The sequence below is a fragment of the Ylistrum balloti genome, unplaced genomic scaffold (assembly GCF_031769215.1).
Source record: "Ylistrum balloti isolate Yb309-2 unplaced genomic scaffold, AGI_CSIRO_Ybal_v1 Utg369822, whole genome shotgun sequence".
Classification (NCBI taxonomy): Eukaryota; Metazoa; Mollusca; class Bivalvia; order Pectinida; family Pectinidae; genus Ylistrum; species Ylistrum balloti.
The window spans coordinates 250,433-272,513 of NW_026781989.1; the positions used below are offsets into that span (position 1 = coordinate 250,433).

General features: G+C 33.6%; 2 protein-coding genes across 2 annotated transcripts in view; one reads left to right on the forward strand and one right to left on the reverse strand.

Moving 5' to 3' along the window:
• LOC132545066 (atrial natriuretic peptide receptor 2-like) overlaps positions 1-7,351 on the reverse strand; it is a 38,113-nt gene extending 30,762 nt beyond the window's left edge. Inside the window, exons 1-2 of the mRNA XM_060208734.1 lie at positions 7,279-7,351; positions 5,012-5,092 (exon numbers count right to left, since the gene is read on the reverse strand). Of these exons, the coding sequence (XP_060064717.1) occupies positions 5,012-5,092; positions 7,279-7,351 (154 nt within the window). The remainder of the gene's footprint in view (positions 1-5,011; positions 5,093-7,278) is intronic.
• A 4,820-nt stretch (positions 7,352-12,171) lies between these two features.
• LOC132545059 (ketosamine-3-kinase-like) lies at positions 12,172-20,626 on the forward strand. The gene is made up of 9 exons (XM_060208726.1): positions 12,172-12,275; positions 13,088-13,271; positions 13,482-13,565; positions 13,963-14,063; positions 14,816-14,969; positions 15,132-15,182; positions 16,285-16,426; positions 17,995-18,169; positions 19,093-20,626. Exons 2-9 carry the CDS (start codon positions 13,113-13,115, stop codon positions 19,154-19,156), a joined length of 930 nt encoding a protein of 309 aa, XP_060064709.1. The 5' UTR covers positions 12,172-12,275; positions 13,088-13,112; the 3' UTR covers positions 19,157-20,626.
• Positions 20,627-22,081: the final 1,455 nt, after the last annotated feature.

Here is a 22,081-nt window from a genome sequence, read left to right on the forward strand (position 1 = left end):
GTTGCGTTCACGGGAAGGTATTGGCGGAGATGGATGTCTGTTACATGTTATTGATTGGCTAGTGGTTAGTGTTTCTACACCAATCATACGTTGGCGCAATTAAAGTTTGTTGTCGTCATGACAATAAACAAGTTTTGAAATAATCATTATTTTCAAACGATTGAAAATTAATTTGAATAAATGGAAAGTCGTTGATACCCTTGATTCCATCTAGTGTGCCAATGGACATGATCAAATGCATCAAAGTTTATCTAAAGGCTTATCAAGGTCATTTTCGGCCATGCTGATGATTTCTAAGAAAGAATTACCCTCGCATTAATAGCTATAGCATATTGAAAGATCTTGCCATAAAATTAAGACAAATTCATTCATCAGGGTTTAAGACGTTCTTGTTACGAGGAACGTTCCAGTTGACCTTCCCGGAGATGTAGGCGTATTTTACATATGTGGTAGAATACCGTACAGAGTAGAAATCTGCGAATGGTTGCACTATTCAGAATATGCACATGTACTTGACATTCTTTTGAAACCAATCGGGTATATGAGAGTTTAGAAATTTGTTGAATTATGGGACTATTGCACCACCATCTAAGTTTTGGCATTTCTTTCGGTCAATTCTAGTTTCCTTCAGTCGCTTTCTAGGCTTTAGAATTTGTTCTCTCAAGATGCAGTTTATTTCTTTTTCTGACTCTACAGTAAATCAATCTACATTTGTCTTGAAATACAATAACCACTTTTGTGTCTTTGCGCTATCATACAGAATATGATTGTCAGGAGCTAATCAATGGAAAGGTCTTTTGGTATATCAAAATCCAAGTTCCATTAATTCCACATATAGAGTGTACAGTATCAAAATAATGTGTAACACTAACACTGAATGGTACTACTAAAACTCCCAGAACAAAGTGTGGATTGAGAGTTGGTTGGATATTTCGGGTATAACTTTCAACAGAATATTAAGATTTATCATGACCATAAAGAAGTATAGAAGTTGTGATAGAATAAGCTTATTCCGTTCAGTGTTTGTAGCATATTTAGTTACAAGAAAATGCTACAACAGCTTCATTAAGACGACACACTTAGTACTTTGCATTTGCTTGTACATGTAATTAAATATGTTGCAGGTATTGTTCTGAAATTAAAATTAAATCCTAGTATTGAAGTCTGGCTTCAGTGTTCATCAATGGTTAAAGTGAATTTTTAATTGTTAACACTGAAAAACAAGGAATTTCAAAGCAAACATTAAGTGTTACAGATATCAATCAGACCTGTCTTAACAAATCTTCAGTTGTCCAAACATTGTTTACTTTATATAGCGAATCTTCACTAATGCTGGTTAACTCTGACCAGGCTTTGAGTCACTGGGGCCAGCACTTGCCAAAAAAATACATGATTGTTATTGTTGGTATAGTTTTGGGATAAAAGAGTCTACAAGAGTTGAAATCAAATTGCTCAAATTGACTTTACACTTTCCTTCATCCAACGAGTAGTGAACAGTCGACAAGATTCAGGAATTTGCTCTCTTTGCTTGGTAAGTGAAATAGATGTTTTCGAAAGCTCACAAAATACAGTTTTAAATTGCAGTTTGTGTTAAAGATACCAAGCTGATGAATGTCGTTAGTTTTAATGAATTTCAGTATGTATCATAATTATGCTGACTTGTTATTATGCTCGTGTGTTTTTTTGTTTTGTTTTTTTCATACCGAAAAAAGACCATACGTAACTAGTGGCTAGCTATATTTTTGTACCAATTTTGTAAATATAAAAAATAGTTTTCATATATTTTTACAATGAGGTGACTTTTATGGGGTCCCGTTTTAGTATTTATCTTCAAAATGTGATATCAATAATTCGAGTTAGTTATACCAATAATTCTCGACATTTAGTTATATCATTCATTCGAATTCGTGAGAACGATGATTCAGTTAATGATATGAATGCTTTGAACTATTGATGTAAAAAGATAAATGATTGATATCAATAATTACGGGCATTTGTACATGTCATTAAATCAAATAAGTGATGACAATGATACATTCGATTATTGATATCAATTAATAAGTAACGATTTCAATTATTCGAAATCGTGATATCATATTTTGTCAATTTCTGATTCAAGTAAGACATGTCCTACATTAGATATCAGAAAACAGCTGCGTGGGTTTTGGATGGGTATATCATGAACTACAAAAAACCAGAGTGTACTCTGTTCATAATCCACTTCGTAGTTTCTCCATATGCCTTCTTTAAATGCCTTTATAACGTATTGAATATTCTTCAGGTTAACCCTTTATCAAAACATGTTTGTACACAATAATTATCCACTTTATGGAAAGTTTATGATAATATATTAAGTGTTTACGTGTGCGCAACAACAACACTTATAAAATACTTATACACGTAGCAGTGAGAACAGACTTGAAACATCACAGAAAATGACTTTTTGAGTCTGAGCGTATAATCTTTAATGGAACCTAGTGGTATGAATAAGGTCTGATGATCTCATAACTAACGTTGATGTCAACATGTCTAACGTGACTTCATCTACGTCTTAGCTTAATCGTCGTGGATTTTGCCATCAAACGATTATTTCCATATATCTGTAAAGCTTGTAATTTGGTTCAGATTTAGTCGATAGAGTACATTTGTCAATCAGATTTAAGTACAGTTAGAAGGTTGATCTCGTTTATCCAGAATCTACGATAAGATAATTTTAGCACTGATGCGGTAAAAGTAGGATTCTGATTTGTGACAACAAGCACGTTTCAGGAAACCTGTTTTATATACCTAATGCAATTTCATTGTATTTCAAAGACTAAGCCGATCCATTAGTCCTTAATGGTAACCTTTTACTTTTTTTTAATTTATGAAGTGATTGGTTCAATGGATGAATTCCAACGTGACATGCAGGTTACGGAAAACGAAGGGGATATTAAGTCCACCAGCACCAGCAGTGTCCACCTACTGCTATCTAAAGACACACAAGTGAATAGAAATAGAATAATCAGTGCCATATAAGGAATTTAACAATACCATACAGCTGGTTCCTCCCTCTTTAACTCACCATTGATGCTTAAGGTTTACCTTTCGAAACCTAGAAGGCGACTAAAGAAAACCCAATGTGATCTGGGGAAAAAACCCAACAACAAACCCAAATGGGGATGTGTACGGGCTTGTTCCAAAGTTCAATAATTCTGGTACATGTGTATGATCTGAAACCATTTGAATGAATTCAAATTTATCATGCTGGTTACAGGAAATCTTGGGAACTTAAGAGATTAACAACAGTGTTTATCACTGGATAGCTGAAAAACTGCATCAAAGATACAAAATTGAATAGCAGTTAGTAAATAAGACACGCGATCAACTTTAAATAAATACGGTCGACATTATTGCGAATAAGAATAAATAACAACCTGTCATAGACTACCTATCATAGACTTGATATGCGGTGTTGAAGGGCTGTCCTCAAAAAATGTAGATGACAGGGTTGTAGAATTTTGATGATTGCATTGTAATATATTGAACAGAGTAGAGCAGTATTACCTTTGAAAACCTCCTCACTCCGACCTGAGTGTGCAATTGATACCATATTTGGTCTGAGAAAGAAGGTAAAACACTCTATTGTTTTGTTTGCTTTCTGCGAGAAAGGAGCGGCAGTCAGGATTGTGATGAAGAAGTAAGACGATATTGTAACAATACCACCACATATACACAATAGGCAATCAAACATATTTGTTTGTTACCGGCATTGGTTTCACTGTACAGATACGCCCATTGAGATTTAGTTCATGAAACGGATGAGCATGTCAATATGCCGGAAAGGCATTAACTATTGCCATAAAATGGCCCCTGAAAACTCAGACTGGGATAACATGAAACTGGCATACGAAAATAATCCACGCATGGGGGTATGTTATGAGTGAAAGATATATACTATCTGAATATGGTTTTTGTATAAGAAATAGGCGACAATATTGGAAGACAACAACCGCTCGTTATCTCAAAACGATGAAAATAACTTTTATGGAAACAAAATGTTCCACATTTTGAATGCAGTCCCAGCACAAAAAAAAAGTTCTCACTATGTGCTTAATAATCATCCATTTGTCTGCAATGACGCTTTTTCGTAATTTATCTCAAAAAGTTCCTATTTCAATGTTTAATGTGCATGCTTAAATCAACTCATGAGTGAGCGAGTAGAGTACGTGTTTATAATCAGATATCTTAATTGAATTTTTTTAATCCTTCACGTGTTTCTTTGAAACTTTCGATTTACATTAAATCTAATTTTGACATTCTGGACATGACATGCTCTAAATCGTTGCGTGCTTTTGTTCGTTAATTGTCAATTGTAGACAAATAACCATGTCCAGGTCTGTTTGACTTCTGTGAATATGTCTTTGCTAAATCGTAATCTACAGACCGAAACATACGTTGCAAGTAACATATACCTGAAAAAGTGATCCTCAAATGTCACGTTTGTTTTTGTTCTTGATGTTGAACTCTCTTGTTTTGGTGTATACAGTAACTGTTGACCGACAAGAATCCAAAGCAAACTGATTACATCTATGTTTAATTTAACAGACAAGATTAATTAAATCACACATTACATTGTGAAAATGTCATTACCTTTATCCTTACCAACGCAAATATTTGCGATGTAATTAATTGAATTGTCATTTCTTTTCATGTGAAGTAATTAATCATTTGCAATGGTAGGATAACATCACATTTCATAGCTATTACATGTAGATGGATTTAAAGAATTCCACTGATGTATCATAAAATCTCACAAGGCTACACATGAAACAACATTCTATGTAAATTCTGACGTTACAACTTACGTCTGCAGTCTGTCTTACAACACAACTGTAGATTAATAGAGTGAAACGTGCATGTAATACCCTTTGGTATTTATTATGTCTTTAAGCTACTTGACGAGATGATAATGAAACTTGTGTATCTACGGTTTCTGGACCAGGTGGCTTACTGTAAGGTTTTAAATTACCTTCCCAGTTCTGTATCCAGGGATAATTTCTTCCCAGCATAGTTTTGCACTTGTACCAGCTCGCTTCATTCTTAGTTCGTCCTTTAATGATAACATAAGAGATTTAGCATTTTTGTTCCATCTCAAATTCGTCCTCAGTGTTAATGGACGAAAAAGTCAGAATTAATTGGGGCGAAAATTTCCCGTTATATAGTAGTAAAAGAGATATTGTATGGATCTTGGGGAGTAACTCTTCGTTTACACCTGGACTTATAATCTTTGTACTTTTTCAGGAGTTTCCTTGTAGGAAGGTGCGTATGATTGTAATACTAATTGAACACGACTTGCTAGCATTTCGTCTATAAAAATATTGGATCATGTAAATATAAGGTTTCCTATGTCAATGAACAAACATATCTATTTTTATCATATACACGGATTGTAAATGCGTAGTCAGACATGGAAAAGTAAGTACATTGTATGTGTTATCTAAATATACCTTGATATAATCTTAGTATCGGGGTCCAAATATGCAGACATGCCTTTCATTTTATATAACATATATTCAAATATCAATTATTCAAAGAATGAAAAAAAAATTAATTTAACCCATTTCGAAACGGAATCCAACGTAGCATAATATTAGTTCTGTTATTTTATTTAATGAAGTTCGGAACGAGGTCATATTCAACCTTTGTTTTCTGTTTTCATCATTTGTTTAATATTGGTTCTATTGTTACTTACAGAGTTATTGCTGAACATCAATGAGGTATGGAATCAATTCGTAAAAATGCAGGCATGTGGCTTTCAAAATGAATCTCACAAATTTTGGCGAGACTACAAATTTTGAACCGCCATTGAGCGGCCTGGTAACTCTTGGGTATTCACTTCACAGCATCCTGTATTTTGCCGAGGGAAAAATTTTGAAAAAAAATCACGGCTCTTTATTCAAAACCTTTATTTGAACTAATGGTAAGAAGAGCTCTCTAACCCGTTGTCAAATCAATATGGCGGAATAAAGTATCACGAAACTGTTACGAAAAAAGGTGGACTCACTTTAATTAATTATTCCTTTGCGGGATCATTATTCCCACTATGTTTGTTTTATCTTAATTAGCTATGACATGATCGTTAACTGTAATAAAACTAGTCGTAACAGAGGTAATTATATACCTAATTCACCACAAGGTATAAAGATGATCAAAGAAGAGCGAGACAAACAAATTCCAATTAATTTCCGATATGATACTACGAATTAAAGCTCAATCACAAATTAAGTATGATTAGAAATGTTTCCAAACATCCTCTTTCGTCACTGGAATACCTCCTATGTCTTACAGACCATATACTGTGTAGACGTATTGATTTTAACTGTTTTCCTGAATAGATATCTCTTTTACTCCTAAATTTATATTTCGAGATTACAAGAAAAGCCTTAATAACGCAGAAATTCTTGATCTGCTAAGTAAAGCATAACTAACCTAAGTTCTCTTGTCATATGTACAAAAAAAATCAAGAAAATACCAACATGGCAACATAATCATTATTCAAACTCAAATTCCATACAACTAAGGCAAAATAAGAACAAATGAAAAATGTACACGGAGACTCCAGAAAAACTAGAAGGAGAATAAGACCGGGTATTCCGGAAGAGTAGGAGTCTTCTGCTTCATCGACGACACCCGCCATGTAAATCTTGGTCAATCCAAGTAATTAATGTCACGTTCTGAAATGGGAAACGGTATACAACAATGGAACCAACAGGCAACAGAGCATCAAATACGTCAAGCTTCGTGTCGCGCAGAATCTTTCTCAATGAGATCACTATAGTGACCATAGAATTTCCCTATAATTTCATCAACCTACATCTTTTGAAACCTTGTGTCACGAGTTTTTTTCAGTTTTCAGGACTTCTTGCACGGAAATCGTGATAATGGGAACAGGTCATTGAATATCAAATCAACTGTGACATGTAAATATCATAGGCTGGAGATGCAGGGATAATGCTGTACGAAAATGGAATATTAACAAAATAAACAACAACACAATACCGACAAGTAGTAAAATTTAATTCAGACTCTAGATCTATGAAACGAGGATAAACCATGAACTAAAAAACGTTTCCTGGGAGAAAAAAATTACGAAGTTCTTGTATTAGTAATGTCAAGTCCACAACTTAATTAGGATAAGGAACCAGAAGAAATTCTTACGAGGTCTTAACATTTTCAAAGTCATATCCACCAGGAAATATATTATTTCTTAACTAGATTATTATAATGATCACACACCTTTCTCGTCATCTTCATCAACCAGCATGTCTCGAAATTTCTTTCTTGAAAATTTATCATCAGCTATAGACATCTTGTAATAATAATAAAAATGTTATCGGGAATAAACCCTCGAACACGGAATCAGCTGCGACAGGTTATTACCGTGTGTTAGAAAAGCAAGGATGACGTTGTCTAAAAGCAGACAGTCTTAACAAGGAAGTCGAATCATTACGCTAATGACAAAGCTTGGTGGAAAGCTGTCCGTGTTTGTTCCGTTGTAAGGAAAAGAATCAAGACAAACAGCTTACGTAGAAGAGTATGTTGTGTCCTTGGTTTCCGGTTTCAGATGACAGGATTCATAATTTTCCTGTTATTTAAAGACAATACATCATCGGTATATCTAAAAGTGAAACTGAATGACTTATCAAAATCTCCGTGAACTTGATGAACCAAACACAAGTCAACAAAGAAAGGGGCACAGTTTGTCCCCATAGGTATTGTTAATAGCCGGTTAGAAGGTTACTATCAAAACCTTCGAAGACTTTTCAAACTAAAAAGGCGATAGATAATGTTTCACGATTTCGTCCATCGCATGTTTTTTCTTCTTAGACTCCGTAAATTATTCTCCAGCATAGTTTACAACTTTATATATTTGTAACGTCGTTCGCCTTTCTTTAAAAAAGAGGATCTGACAACTAGAGCAAAAATGTTACTTTGGATTGGAATTGGGTACGGTATTGTACAAGATGTTTTGATGTAAGAGATGAGTTTAGAGAAATTCTCATGTAAATAGTATCACAGTAAGACCCTTAATCTGATTTAGTTCTATGAATCATAGTATATGCTTTGATAAACGTTTGGATTGACAGTTTTATAATAATCGATTGACTTGTTTTCAGTTTAATGAGACCAATTAAAATATCACGTTACGTGTCTAAATAACACAAGGTATTTGTCTACACTATCTATAAAGTCAATTTACCGACTCTTTCATTCATTGATAACCTTACTTTTTGTGAGACCAAAAATAATCGACATTAACAGATTTTTCCCTTGTTTTCAGATTACTGAAATTATGTTTTTTAGACGGAGTTTTCAAAGGTAATATATATTCGCTTTCGTTTCTTTACATTTAACCTAGTTTAATGATCAATATTTATTAAGCACAATTTATCATATTCTTCTTTCATCGTTGTAATCTGATTTGCTGATAATTATTGTACACTGACGACAAAATCTTATATTTCCATTCTTCAGCTTGCTGTAGAATACGATTCCAAACTTTTTCAAATACATAATATATCACATCACTTTAATTCGGTTCTCCCGGGAAATATATAATAAAAGTAGATTTAATCATTTTTTCAAAATGTTGATGCCAAATTCGATTATATTTTAATTTGGTCTTGGTTACGGCAATTTCATTACTTCTATTGGTTGTTTATGTTACTATATATACATGTAGCACCTATTCTGACATTGATTGTTCATCAAAACAAACTCATTCTTAATGGTTAAGCACCAGCCTTGTAATTAATTCTTAAATTATCATGTAGTTTGACGTAATGATTGAAGAATATCAGCTTCAAGGGAAAGAAAGGAATGAGATCCAAAAATAAATCCGGTATCTGAATTTTATGGCTTAGTCACATAATCTCGATAATGTTAATATTGAAAAATGGATCGGTAATAGAAATTAGGCCCAGTGCTAAGTGCTGGTGTGTCAGTAATCACCATACATTACAACGCTCCCTATAATACAGTTAATATAAATGGTTGCTTCAATTTGTCATTAATTGGATACCAGTATCGACCGATAGGTATACCGTAGTGACCGTGGAATATTAACAAACCATCGCAGTGAGACTCGTTTTCATGGTAGCTTGACTAAGAGGATAAAATCAGAGGAAAATTATTTACACGTTAAAATTTTCCATGAATAATTTGTTACTATGGAAATATATTGGACAACATCAATATCACAGAAATACCATAAACCTGGCATCTTATTTAATCGTTAGAAATGGAAGACAGCTACTCGTAAAATTGTGGTTATATAGTGTAAGTGAGCATTGTTGAACACTATATAACGAACCTATAAACTTTTTTATGAAAGTGGTGATCACTGGAGAGTTTTCAATCATTGTCTGTACTGACAACTGTAGTCCTGTATGTTAGGTGTTATCCTGAGCAAGGTACAAAACACAACAAATGCAGGAACTCTAAGGAATTCCGTTTTACTTTTTATCTATCTAAGTAATATTACTTACACGATTAGGTATATTACAAACTACGTAGGTGATATCACTCTAATAAAACGATATCGTCTATTCATAATAGTGATATCACGTATTCATTACAGTAATATCACCTATTCATTACAGTTTCATCACCTATTCATTACAGTTTGATCACCTATTCATTACAGTTTGATCACCTATTCACTACAGTAATATCACCTATTCATTACAGTAATATCACCTATTCACTACAGCGATATCGCCTATTCATTATAGTGATATCGCCTATTCATTACAGCGATATCGCCTATTCATTATAGTGATATCACCTATTCATTACAGCGATATCGCTTATTCATTATAGTGATATCGTCTATTCATCATAGTGATATCGCCTATTCATTACAGCGATATCGCTTATTCATTATAGTGATACCGTCTATTCATCATAGTGATATCACCTATTCATTACAGCGATATCACCTATTCATTACAGTGATATCACCTATTCACTACAGTGATATCACCTATTCATTATAGTGATATCGCCTATATCACCTATTCACTACAGCGATATCGCCTACTCATTACAGCGATATCGCCTACTCATTATAGTGATATCGCCTATTCATTACAGCGATATCGCCTATTCATTACAGCGATATCGCCTATTCATTATAGTGATATCACCTATTCATTACAGCGATATCGCTTATTCATTATAGTGATATCGTCTATTCATCATAGTGATATCGCCTATTCATTACAGCGATATCGCTTATTCATTATAGTGATACCGTCTATTCATCATAGTGATATCACCTATTCATTACAGCGATATCACCTATTCACTACAGTGATATCACCTATTCACTACAGTGATATCACCTATTCACTACAGTGATATCACCTATTCATTATAGTGATATCACCTATATCAACTATTCACTACAGCGATATCGCCTACTCATTACAGCGATATCGCCTACTCATTATAGTGATATCGCCTATTCATTATAGTGACATCACCTATTCATTATAGTGACATCAGCTATTCATTACAGTGATATCGCATGATAAATAGGTGGATTCACTATAATGAATAGTGCTACCATCATTTAAAATAAATAGGTAACATCACCATAATGAATTAGTGATATCGCCAAAATGAGTCGCTTATATCATCTTATCATTTTATTGGTATCACTTTAGTGGATTTAAAAGTAAAAAAGGCGCCATATTGAACCGACGCCGAGATTTGCTTAATCAAGAACCGTCTACTCGTGAGAAATATTGAATACTGAAAATATACTGACAGAATAGGAAACTTTTGTCTTAAATATCAAATGAAAAATCAACAGAATATTTCTCTCGTCGATGATTTCAATATCATTCTTTTCAAGAATGCAAAGTTTGTTTAATTGATGAAAACTTGAAAGTTTACTTTCGTTACCCTTCAATGATCAGTGGATTTATTTATTTTTTTATTTTTTTTTTAATTTTCAAACATAGGCAACATATATTAAGAGAACAGTAAAAAGTTATTACGTTCATGGGTCTTATTCCATGCACTGTATCAGAAAATCATTGGTTTTCACGAGAGATTTTTGCTAGTAACATGCCGCGTGCGTTTGAGCAAAAAAATGTCAGTTGTGGCTGTTGACATGCTAAAGGTTGGGATATCTCAAACTAACTCAGCAAGACGGTTTGGAGTGCACAATAATACATATGTTACATTCTATGTGTTGGGAGTTTTCAGCATTTGGAGTACGGCAAGGTAACGTGATAACCTTTCTGTATCTGTTATGTAAATTAAACAAATGAAATACTATTAGCCAAATGTGTTTTATTTATTTTCATATGAAATACATGTAAACATGTATAACTTAAATTTCCATGGTGCTCATCTGACAGATTTGAGATATGGAAGACCAGAGTGAAAAATATTATTATCAACCAATTCGTACCGAAGTCCAGGACACGGGTAAATTTAATGATGATGAACAAAGTGGCACATGGGCCGTTTTGGGGTGGCGTAGACAAACGTCTTAAAAATGAGCTGTGCACAGAATCTATGATGGCAATATTTTGAGAAAATAATTACTCAGTGTTCATGGGAAGTGATATAAATAGCCATGGTACATAATGAATTGTCAATTTAGAAGACTGTATTGGAGTTACTCAGTATCTCCCTACATATTTATATAGGCATTCGTACAAATGTGTGTGCACTTGACTGTATCTTCATTAAAGTGGGATATGAAATAGATTTTGATGTTCTGTATAACCTTGCACACTACAACAATTGTCATTACGGTCATGACTTACACCTTATCACTTCCGTACATCTCTCATATAGGATACTTCTTTAATAATGCTCTCATGATTCGTCATTATTTTATAATGTGTTTTCTTATTGCAGAAAGGGTTATTTAAAGATATGTTGTAAAATGTATAATTCTGTACGCCCCTAATTAAGAAACCATATAACTAATTATTTGTGGTAAGAAATTGTATTTATTTAATTATTCATTTAATGTTACTATACCACCAAACTGTCAATATTTTCATTTCTGTGAAAATCCGCAATACAATTAGCCGATATTTGTTTTATTTATTATTGTTTACCTATTGCTTGTCTTTGTCAGCAAAACGCTTTAACCAACGTAGTTTCGTTTTGTCTCTCTACCAAAGTGATGCGATTTGTGTTGTGAAGATAACACGTTTTCAGTGTGTTTTAGAGTGCTGAAAGACTCAGATCTTGACGTCTTAAAGGTATACTTCATCACTAAATGACTGTCATGTTCGGAAATGTAGCTAAGGTTGTGCCTGACAAACTGAAATAATGGAGTTTTCAAATGTACCAAAAAGTTAAATATATATATATATATATATATATCTGCTCTCTGTGTACGTTATGTATGTACAATTACATTAATATTTGTTTGAAATATTAATTAATCAATATATCATACTTAAACTGAAGTTTAAAAGAAAAAACAACTGTACCTGTCATCACGGATAAGTTATGCTGATCGTCAAGACAGACTTGGCCAAACGATTTACATTTGCAGGGCTCTCGATCTGCCAGATTTGGGGCCGATATTGGGCCCCATTCCCAATGCAAAATAATATCTTTTTTCCCAATTTAGACCCCAAGTTTTCCCAATTCCAAGGAAAACACCATTATTTTTCTAAGGGCTCCAGTCCCAAAATAGGGTGCGAGAGCCTTGATTTGTAAATGTTTAATTTAACCTGAAGCACCCATGATTAGCCCATCGAATGACAAATATTTAAAAAAACATGTACAATATTTAATTTGTTATACACTTATCTGTAATATGCATTAGACTACATTTACATACATGAAAGACGACCCCAAATTTTTTAGCATGATTCGGGTGAACAATGCATGACATTTGGTAATCGTTGTAAAACCAGTCTAGAAATGATGAAATGCAGTACATTGAAAACAGTCAGTAAGATGCTCCAGTATTTTGAGCCAACTAAATATTGAGTTGTTTTTACCCATTTTTCCATGCAAAAGTATAATTTTAATTTCAACCCAAGCTTCTTTGTTTAACTAGACCATTGATCAGCTGTGCTGTCAACATGTCTAAGAATGATATGGATGAAGTTGTGAGACAGGAGCTTTCCCTACCTGACCTGAAGAACTTGGGAGCTGAAGGAGGTGGCTGTATCAATCAGGGCCTGGTGTACATGACAGGACAGGGCACTAAAATTTTTGTCAAAACCAATTCAGATTCTGAGGTAAAAAGTCTCACTGTACAAAAAACATTTAACTATAGAAAAATAGAATCATTGAAAAGAACCTGAAATCGATAAAAAGGAGACAACATCACTTACTCCCCATAGCTTCTTGCTGGAACTATAAGGTTCAGATATATATGCATAATTTCAATCAATCTTGTTGTTTGATTTGGTTTCCAGAGGATATATATATATTTTTTTACTATTAAGGCACGACTGATGTTTGATGGAGAGTTTGCCAGCCTGCAGGCCATACAGGATACAGGAATTATAAGAGTCCCAAAGCCGATAAAGGTATAGAACAACAGTTACTGTGTTACATATAATACTGACTTTATAAAGACTTTTTAAATAATCATATAGTCTAAAGGGTTCAGTTATTTGGCTGGAGTGTTGCAGTGAAATGATGTCATTTTGAAGTGTTAGCATAATGAAATTACTGACAGAATGTTTTCTGTTATACGCATGCACCTGTTTAACTTATAAGTACATTACTTCATTGTAGTTTGCTTGTAGTCTGAATTTGTGCAGTACTAATGTATAAGAGTGTAAAGATTCCTTTATAATTGATTCGTTTGTAATGTATAAAAACATGTACTTTTGTAGTCGCTTAAAATAGAACTTCAGTAACTAATGTGCAGTATCATTCAACTCATTTGAAAATTTAGAATTATCTGCCCTTTGCTAATAGGTGATGGACAATCCAGCAGGAGGAGCAATGTTAGCAATGGAGTACTTGGACCTCAAACGTCTCTCTCGTCATGCTGGCAAATTAGGAGAATCTCTGGCTCAGTATTAAATATAGATTATCTCCCTTAAACCATATTCTACAAGTCATATTCTTATAAGTCCCAGCATTAATCATTAAGATAAAAACTTAAGTTTTAATAATGTATAAATGTAATGAACTGCAGTTAATATTCCTTCATACACATATAGTGGTTGTCTCAAGTCAACATAGTAGTGTTTGAAATTGGTTAAAATCTGAATTTTCTGAAAGAAAATTTTACATAATATGTATTTTGGTTTTTATATTTTCATATATACAATGTGGCTGAAGCTTGTCATTGTTTTCTCCAACGTTTACAGGTATTTTGTCCATGTAAAACTTAATGTATTTTGTTTCAATATCTTTCTATCTTCAGTAGATTAACTTTATTTCAGATGTATTTTATTGTTAAGTTTCCAGCTCAAGCTACTGCAAATACAAGTATAGTGCAATATTGAACTTAAAGGACTGATTGCATTCTATTACTGTACCATGTACTGTAAATGTGGAAATTTGATATCTTAAATTTTCTCTTTGTTAAGACAGACCTAAATGCAAAATGTAGCGTTTTAGGTCTCTGGTTGAGATGATTCATGCTGTCTTTACAGTCTTTTTACTGGAATCTCATCAAGACAGGAGTACCTTTTTATCTCATTAAAGAGAAAAACAGAGAACTTTTCCCACATTAAGTCTTTGATTAATATACAGATATTTTTATATCATTGAGTAACTTTTAAAATAATATTGGTTTATTCATTGGTGTCATATTTTCCAGACTGCATCTTTCAAACTCTAAGGCTGAGAAAGAAGCTGAAATGGCAGAAGGATTTGTAGGGAAGAAATCCCAGTATGTGTCTGAGTTTGGATTCGATTTAACTACTTGTTGCGGTTTTCTCCCTCAGGACAATACGTGGGAGAAGTCCTGGGTGGTAGGTAACTTAGTCAGGCATTCAAAGGTTTTGATATAATATTTCAAAATACGTTCAATATAAGACAGTTGGTGTTTTTTTAATAAGATTTTTACCCAAACTGTTATTTTTATAATTTCTTTTAAATAATTGTTTCATATAATGACTCGTTTTGAATTCCAGACATTTTATGCAAGGAAATTGGATTTCCAGTTAAATAAGATAGAGAAAGAGGTAAGCAGCCTTTTATATAGCAAGTTGAATAACATCTTTGTATGGTCCTACAGATATTTCGCGACAGGTGATAAAATGCAGCCTGATAATTATAAAGCACTGGGTGATTTGAATATTTTATACATAAACACAAATATATCTTGGGCATATTAATTGGTCATTCCACTTGCAATAAAAGTAAAGAAGGAATTCAAGTATCTGTCCTCATTCTGCTTTTGGACAAATCTTACACAAGATTATTAGGTCACCTAACACAAAGTCCCAGGTGACCTATTGTGCCTTCTGTCTATCCTTGTACATTGTAAATAATTTACATTTTGACATCTCCTCAATAAACAGAAGACCAAGTGTTCTGATATTGGGACTGCAGCATGCTGGGATATAGGGCTACCAATTTTGTTCAAGTGCATGGCCTTGACCCACTTTTAAGGTCACAGGTGTCAAATGTTTCAAAATCTTCAAATGACTTTGTTTCTATAATCAAAAGGCATAGAAGTCTGACATTGGGTCTGTAGCATGCAGGGATGAAGGGGCAGCAAGTTTGTTCAAATGATTGACCTGGACACAAGGTCAGGTAACATGGGTCAAATCTTTGAGTATTTGTACCGGTATTCATTTTCAGCAGAAGTTGCAAAACAGGTTGGAATTTCGTTGTCAAAGAGATTCATTTTGAAAATTTCAGTGCAGGGATCTAAGAGTTAAATTTGTTCAAATTTCTGCAATGTCCTTTAAATCCACCCTTGCCACAAACAATACTCTGTAGGCTTTGATTTATATACTAAATGTTGGATAAGGCAGTTTTGTAGGAACAGAACTTCAACTCAGGTGACTGTTAAGACCTATTGGCCTCTTGTTTTCTTTTCAAAAACTGAACACATGATTTTACATCTTGTTATCTGTAATTTTTGTATTCATTTTGATTATTTTGTGTTGAGTTTCACTTTTATGACGTCCAAATTTATCGGGGTGGTTTTGAGATTTATTTACATTTCTAGTTACATTTTGTCTGTACATGTTACAGTTTTGTGAAAAAAAGTACATTATTGCCAATTTACACATACAATATTTACATCAATCAAAAAGTGTTACGTATGAATTTCAGTACAATGATAAGGAAGCTAGAGAACTTTGGTCCACACTACAGCTAAAACTACCAAAATTCTTCCAAGGATTAACTATTAAACCAGCCTTGATGCATGGTGACTTATGGGGTGGAAATGTAGGTGAATTGGAGAGTTGTCCAGGTGGGTAATTCTTAAACATGATTTCTATTTTGCTTTTGGTTTTAATCAATGGCCATGTAAAACTTTTATTATTGGTATTCACATGTACTGTAGACCCCATTTCTATGGGTACTGTCATTTTCACATTTTAATCCTATCTGTTACTTTACCATACCATACAAAAAACATGTTTATATTACCTTCCCTATTACTATATGGTTCTGCCTATCCACTATATTACCAAGCCTGTTACTAAACAGTTCCCACTATCCATTATATCATCATCCACAACATAAATGTGCCTGTTACTATACTGTGCCCTGTGTCCCCTATATTACATCCCTGTTACTATACTGTACCCAGTGTACCCTATATTACCTTCCCTGTTACTATACTGTACCCATTGTCCACTATATTACCTTCCCTGTTACTATACTGAACCCAGTGTCCCCAATATTACCTTCCCTGTTACTATACTGTACCCATTGTCCACTATATTACCTTCCCTGTTACTATACTGTACCCATTGTCCACTATATTACCTTCCCTGTTACTATACTGAACCCAGTGTCCCCAATATTACCTTCCCTGTTACTATACTGTACCCATTGTCCACTATATTACCTTCCCTGTTACTATACTGTACCCATTGTCCACTATATTACCTTCCCTGTTACTATACTGAACCCAGTGTCCCCAATATTACCTTCCCTGTTACTATACTGTACCCATTGTCCACTATATTACCTTCCCTGTTACTATACTGTACCCATTGTCCACTATATTACCTTCCCTGTTACTATACTGAACCCAGTGTCCCCAATATTACCTTCCCTGTTACTATACTGTACCCATTGTCCACTATATTACCTTCCCTGTTACTATACTGTACTCAGTGTCCACTATATTACATCCCCTGTTACTATACTGTGCCCAGTGTCCACTATATTACATCCCCTGATACTATACTGTTCCCTGTGTCCCCTATATTACATCCCTGTTACTATACTGTACCCAGTGTCCCCTATATTACATCCCTGTTACTATACAGTACCCATTGTCCCCTATATTACCTTCCCTGTTACTATACTCTACCCATTGTCCACTATATTACCTTCCCTGTTACTATACTGTACCCAGTGATCACTATATTACCTTCCCTGTTACTATGTTGTACCCAGTTATCACTATATTACCGTCCCTGTTACTATACTGTACCCTGTGTCTCCTGTATTACCTTCCCTGTTACTATATTGTACCCAGTTATAACTATATTACCGTCCCTGTTACTATACTGTACCCTGTGTCTCCTGTATTACCTTCCCTGTTACTATATTGTACCCAGTTATCACTATATTACCGTCCCTGTTACTATACTGTATCCTGTGTCCCCTGTATTACCTTCCCTGTTACTATACTGTACCCAGTGTCCACTATATTACCTTTCCTGTTACTATACTGTACCCAGTGTGCACTATATTACATCCCTGTTACCATAGATTAACTATATATATATATTTTATTGACTAAAACTATTTTTAAAGAATCAATGCTATAATAAGAACTATGGACAATTACGTTTTTTACAGTTGTGTTTGATCCAGCTAGTTTTTATGGACATTCGGAATTTGAACTTGCCATCGCTCAGATGTTTGGTGGATTTAGTGAGCGTTTTTTCCAGTCCTATTTCAAATTACTGCCTAAAGAGCAAGGTTACTCCGAAAGGTTGGAACTCTACAAATTATTCAACTATTTAAACCACTGGTATGTATATTCAACGTTTAGATTAAGCTGGTTACTATGAAAAACAATTAATTATTTCGACGAAGTGCATGTATACATTTAAGATATTGTTCATTAAAAATAACAAGTACCTCAAAGTTGAATATATCATGATTAAATGCTATCTAAATATAAATTTCATTTTTAAAATAACAACGACATTGTTTGGTTAAAGGATTGGGGGGGGGGGCAGAAGTTTAGATGTTTTAGCTGTATACATATTTTACATGTACAAAAACTAACATTGTAGGTACACTTACATCATTTAAACACAAAAAATATTTGCTTAGAATAATACTTTGTAGGAAGTACTTGTCAACTTAATTGTATTTAATGAAAATTGATTAGTGTATTTGATACTATTTCAACAATTGATTATTAACAATTGTCGCAAAGGACTATTCCAGCAAAACATCTACTCGACTTCAGTAAGTACTTAGTACAGAATAAATGCCTGTTATTACATACTATGGCTGGTACTTGTTAATAAACGAAGATTGCAAGATCTGATCTCTGAAATGAATATTTAATGTACTAGGCTTAACTGGAGGGGCTACAATGGTACATGTATTTTATTGTCAGCCTACTTTGCCTCAGGTGAAGATCCAAGATCCACGGTTCAATACTCCCTACCTGTGTCAGGTTTTGTCTCTCAGGTAGCTGAGAGACAAACCATTCTCTGTTGATGTGATTGTTTCATTGGGCAATACACTTTCGTTTATTTCTCTGGGTAAAATGTTCTGAACCTCCCATATATTTAGGGTGGAAACGACCAGACACTACAAGGAGACCCCACCTTAAAACGACCATGCCAGCAAACAAAATCAGCAAAATTTTGTCAAACATTTATTTATGTATATAGTGATGCTTCCTCATATGATAAACTACCAAATTGTTAATTACAGGAATCACTTTGGAACTGGCTATAGAGGATCAAGTATTGCAATTATGAAGAAGCTCGCTCAGTGAAACGATCGATAAAATGTATTGGATTTTAAAACTATTACTGCGCTGTAGTCACCTACAGTAACATATGCTTGATAAATTTACCTGCGATCTTGATGTAGAGGATAATCTATAACAAAAAGAAAAGAACTTCAATTAAGATCAATCACGCGGAGGAAAACGTAAATTAATTAGTGTGAATGAAAGTTATATTGTACATAGAATATCAATGATACTACGAGGAAGGCCTAATGAAGAAGGAAAGCTACTACTGATGAGCTGAAACAGGAAATAATGACGTCATTGCATAGACAGGATAGACGTCATGGCAGTGTGGATTTCTTTTAGAGTGATTAAGAATACAAACTGCCGTTACCTGTATTAACGTTAAATTTGTTCAGTGTGTCATTTTCGATGTTTTCCTTTATGAAGCAAGTCTTAAACTGTCGTTTCTCTCAAAAAATCTATATATTCGTCCTAATTTCTTCACTCACACTGAATCACGTCTGACATTTAGTGAATTACAAGAAGGCTTACACGAACATATAACAGGCTCCCATCTAGAAACACACTTAACACAAGCACTTATCTCGCTGATAAAAATACAGTATTTATGTCTTATATATATACATGCATACCCTTTTTTCACCGCCGACCTTATTATGTAGGGAATCCGTCCTAAATAACGAAAACTGATGAAAGAATCTTAAACACTATACAACAAAATGAAAACAAAACCTTTAACGTAAGTAAAATGTATCAATTGTTGTCCACGACGAAGTCACTATCTTTCTGTTACTTTTATGTTGCAAAATAAATCTACACACGGCTAGTGTTCTCAACGAATGTCACAACATACATAGCATTATCGTTGTATATGAAATGTTACATATAATGTATTCCTTTTGAGTTACTGTCGGTATTACATTAGACAGTGTTGTTGGGTCATGTTATGTTTCAAGTATTTTATCTTTGTTGCAGGTTGAATTAACATGTTATTTTACAATGATTGCTGTATCTTGGTTGATAATTAATGTACATAATGGAGTCTCACCTGTATTATATATGTTGACTTTGCTGAATAATTGCATGATTTTGTTTCATTTGTTGACAATTCCGCTGCAGTTACATCAGTAAAAATGCATTAATGTGATGTGAATTTTCTTTTGATAACTGTTAATGTCATTTTGTGCATAGCAATAATATGTGCATCGTTTTATATCTGTCTTTGAAATTTGTATGTACGCGTATTGAAAATACTCTGTTAAATGTGATTATCTAATTACTTTGGTAGTATTTTGTCACAACTTGGACAAATCTCGGCATAACACTATTTCTGACCCTTTTTGCTGGTTGTTTGATGCCGGTTAAGGTGTCACCAAGTATTCCTGTTGCGGCAAAGTTATCATATGATATACTATATTCATACATGTATGTTTTTATCATATCGCTGTAATCAGAATCATTGTTCATTTCATTTTCATGGGTTTTTTTTTTAAATAACTGATTTGTTAAAGCTTTGATATAAACAGCATTTGTTTCATGTGTGACAAAGGATAAACACTGTACTCTCGTCCTTGTGCATTTGGATTCATTTGGATGACTAAGAAGAGTACATTTCTAAAGTTTTTGAGTAATGGTCGCTAATAATGTGTAGTTGGTTAATATTAGTGTTATCGATTTAAGTTTTTATTTATTTGCATTTAGCGTACTGGTTCGGCATTATATTATTTGTTTGATCTTATTAAGGTATATGTTTTTTTTTTTTTTTTAAACCCAATGTGTTCAGTATACATTACGTATAAAATGTTTAGAATTTATAAATGCTAAGCCTGGTTTGTTTCCGTTTGTAAATTTTCTTCTATTTGACTATTTGTTTTTTCAATAGATGATAGTGCACAGTTGTGTGTCCATTGTTAAATTCTTTTAAAAGAAATGAAATAAATTTTGTTTCTGTATGTTCATAGTTAATTGTTTTAACTTATTTCAAACTAAACACAAAATAGTGTCTCTATTTTGCTCCTATAATAATTTTCAGTACTGCTTAAATGTCTTTTAAGCTAAGCTTGTTTACACGTCGCAGCATACTCGATTTGGTATATTAAAAGCAACTAAATGATATGAGTAGCTAAGGTTTTCAGCTGGACTCATTACGCACTGTGATTTTTGTCCAATATAATAAATGTCGGAGTGGATTTGAACGTAGAACATTTTGGTAGGACATGAAATTTGTTTGATTTTAGGCTTTACTGCATAGTATATTCCCCTTTTTACTTTTATTAATCGGGCGACTTCCAGAATACAAACAACGTGATGTAAACCATTGGTCAGAATATTTATTTCCAACATGTTGATCGGATACATTACGGCGGGTTGTCGCTAGTAATAATAATAAATAATGATAATAAACATTCTTTATTGAGGATAAAACATGTTTAGCCAAAGACTAATCTACCACATGGTCCTCTAGTTGTGTAATTACTTTTGCCTCGATCGTTTTAGGGAATACTTGCTGTTTTCGTCTTGTTTAAGTAATTTTTCAGCGAATTTTATATAATTGCTTTAAACAATGTTTTCAATGTACGATACAGAGCTACAAAAACTGTACACGGGATTGTTTTCTCATTCGCTCATTTTCCCTTTTGTCAAAATCACGAGAACATTTATTCAGATTTGAAGTTGAAAACGATATACAGGCGCTGTATTGTAAGAGGATTTAAAGTTGTCCATGTTGAAAATGAGCGAGGATGGAAAACTCCTGGGCGAGTGTTGACGTAAATCTTGACATTATTGAATCCCCTCTAACATAAACAATTTTGTGCATTGCTATTAAATGTTTAATACATGCTATGACAATAGAAAATTATCAGCAAATAATGACAAGGAATATAGCGAAATTGAATTCTCGCGAATATTTATATCTTTACAGTATCTTTCATGGCTGAATAT

What these genes read in the sequence shown, in the direction of transcription:
- LOC132545059 (XM_060208726.1), top strand. Translation starts at nt 13,113, where the DNA reads ATGTCTAAGAATGATATGGATGAAGTTGTGAGACAGGAGCTTTCCCTA. An exon ending in GAGTCCCAAAGCCGATAAAG is followed by an intron (nt 13,566 to 13,962) that starts GTATAGAACAAC and finishes CTTTGCTAATAG; the next exon opens with GTGATGGACAATCCAGCAGG. An exon ending in TTAGGAGAATCTCTGGCTCA is followed by an intron (nt 14,064 to 14,815) that starts GTATTAAATATA and finishes CATATTTTCCAG; the next exon opens with ACTGCATCTTTCAAACTCTA.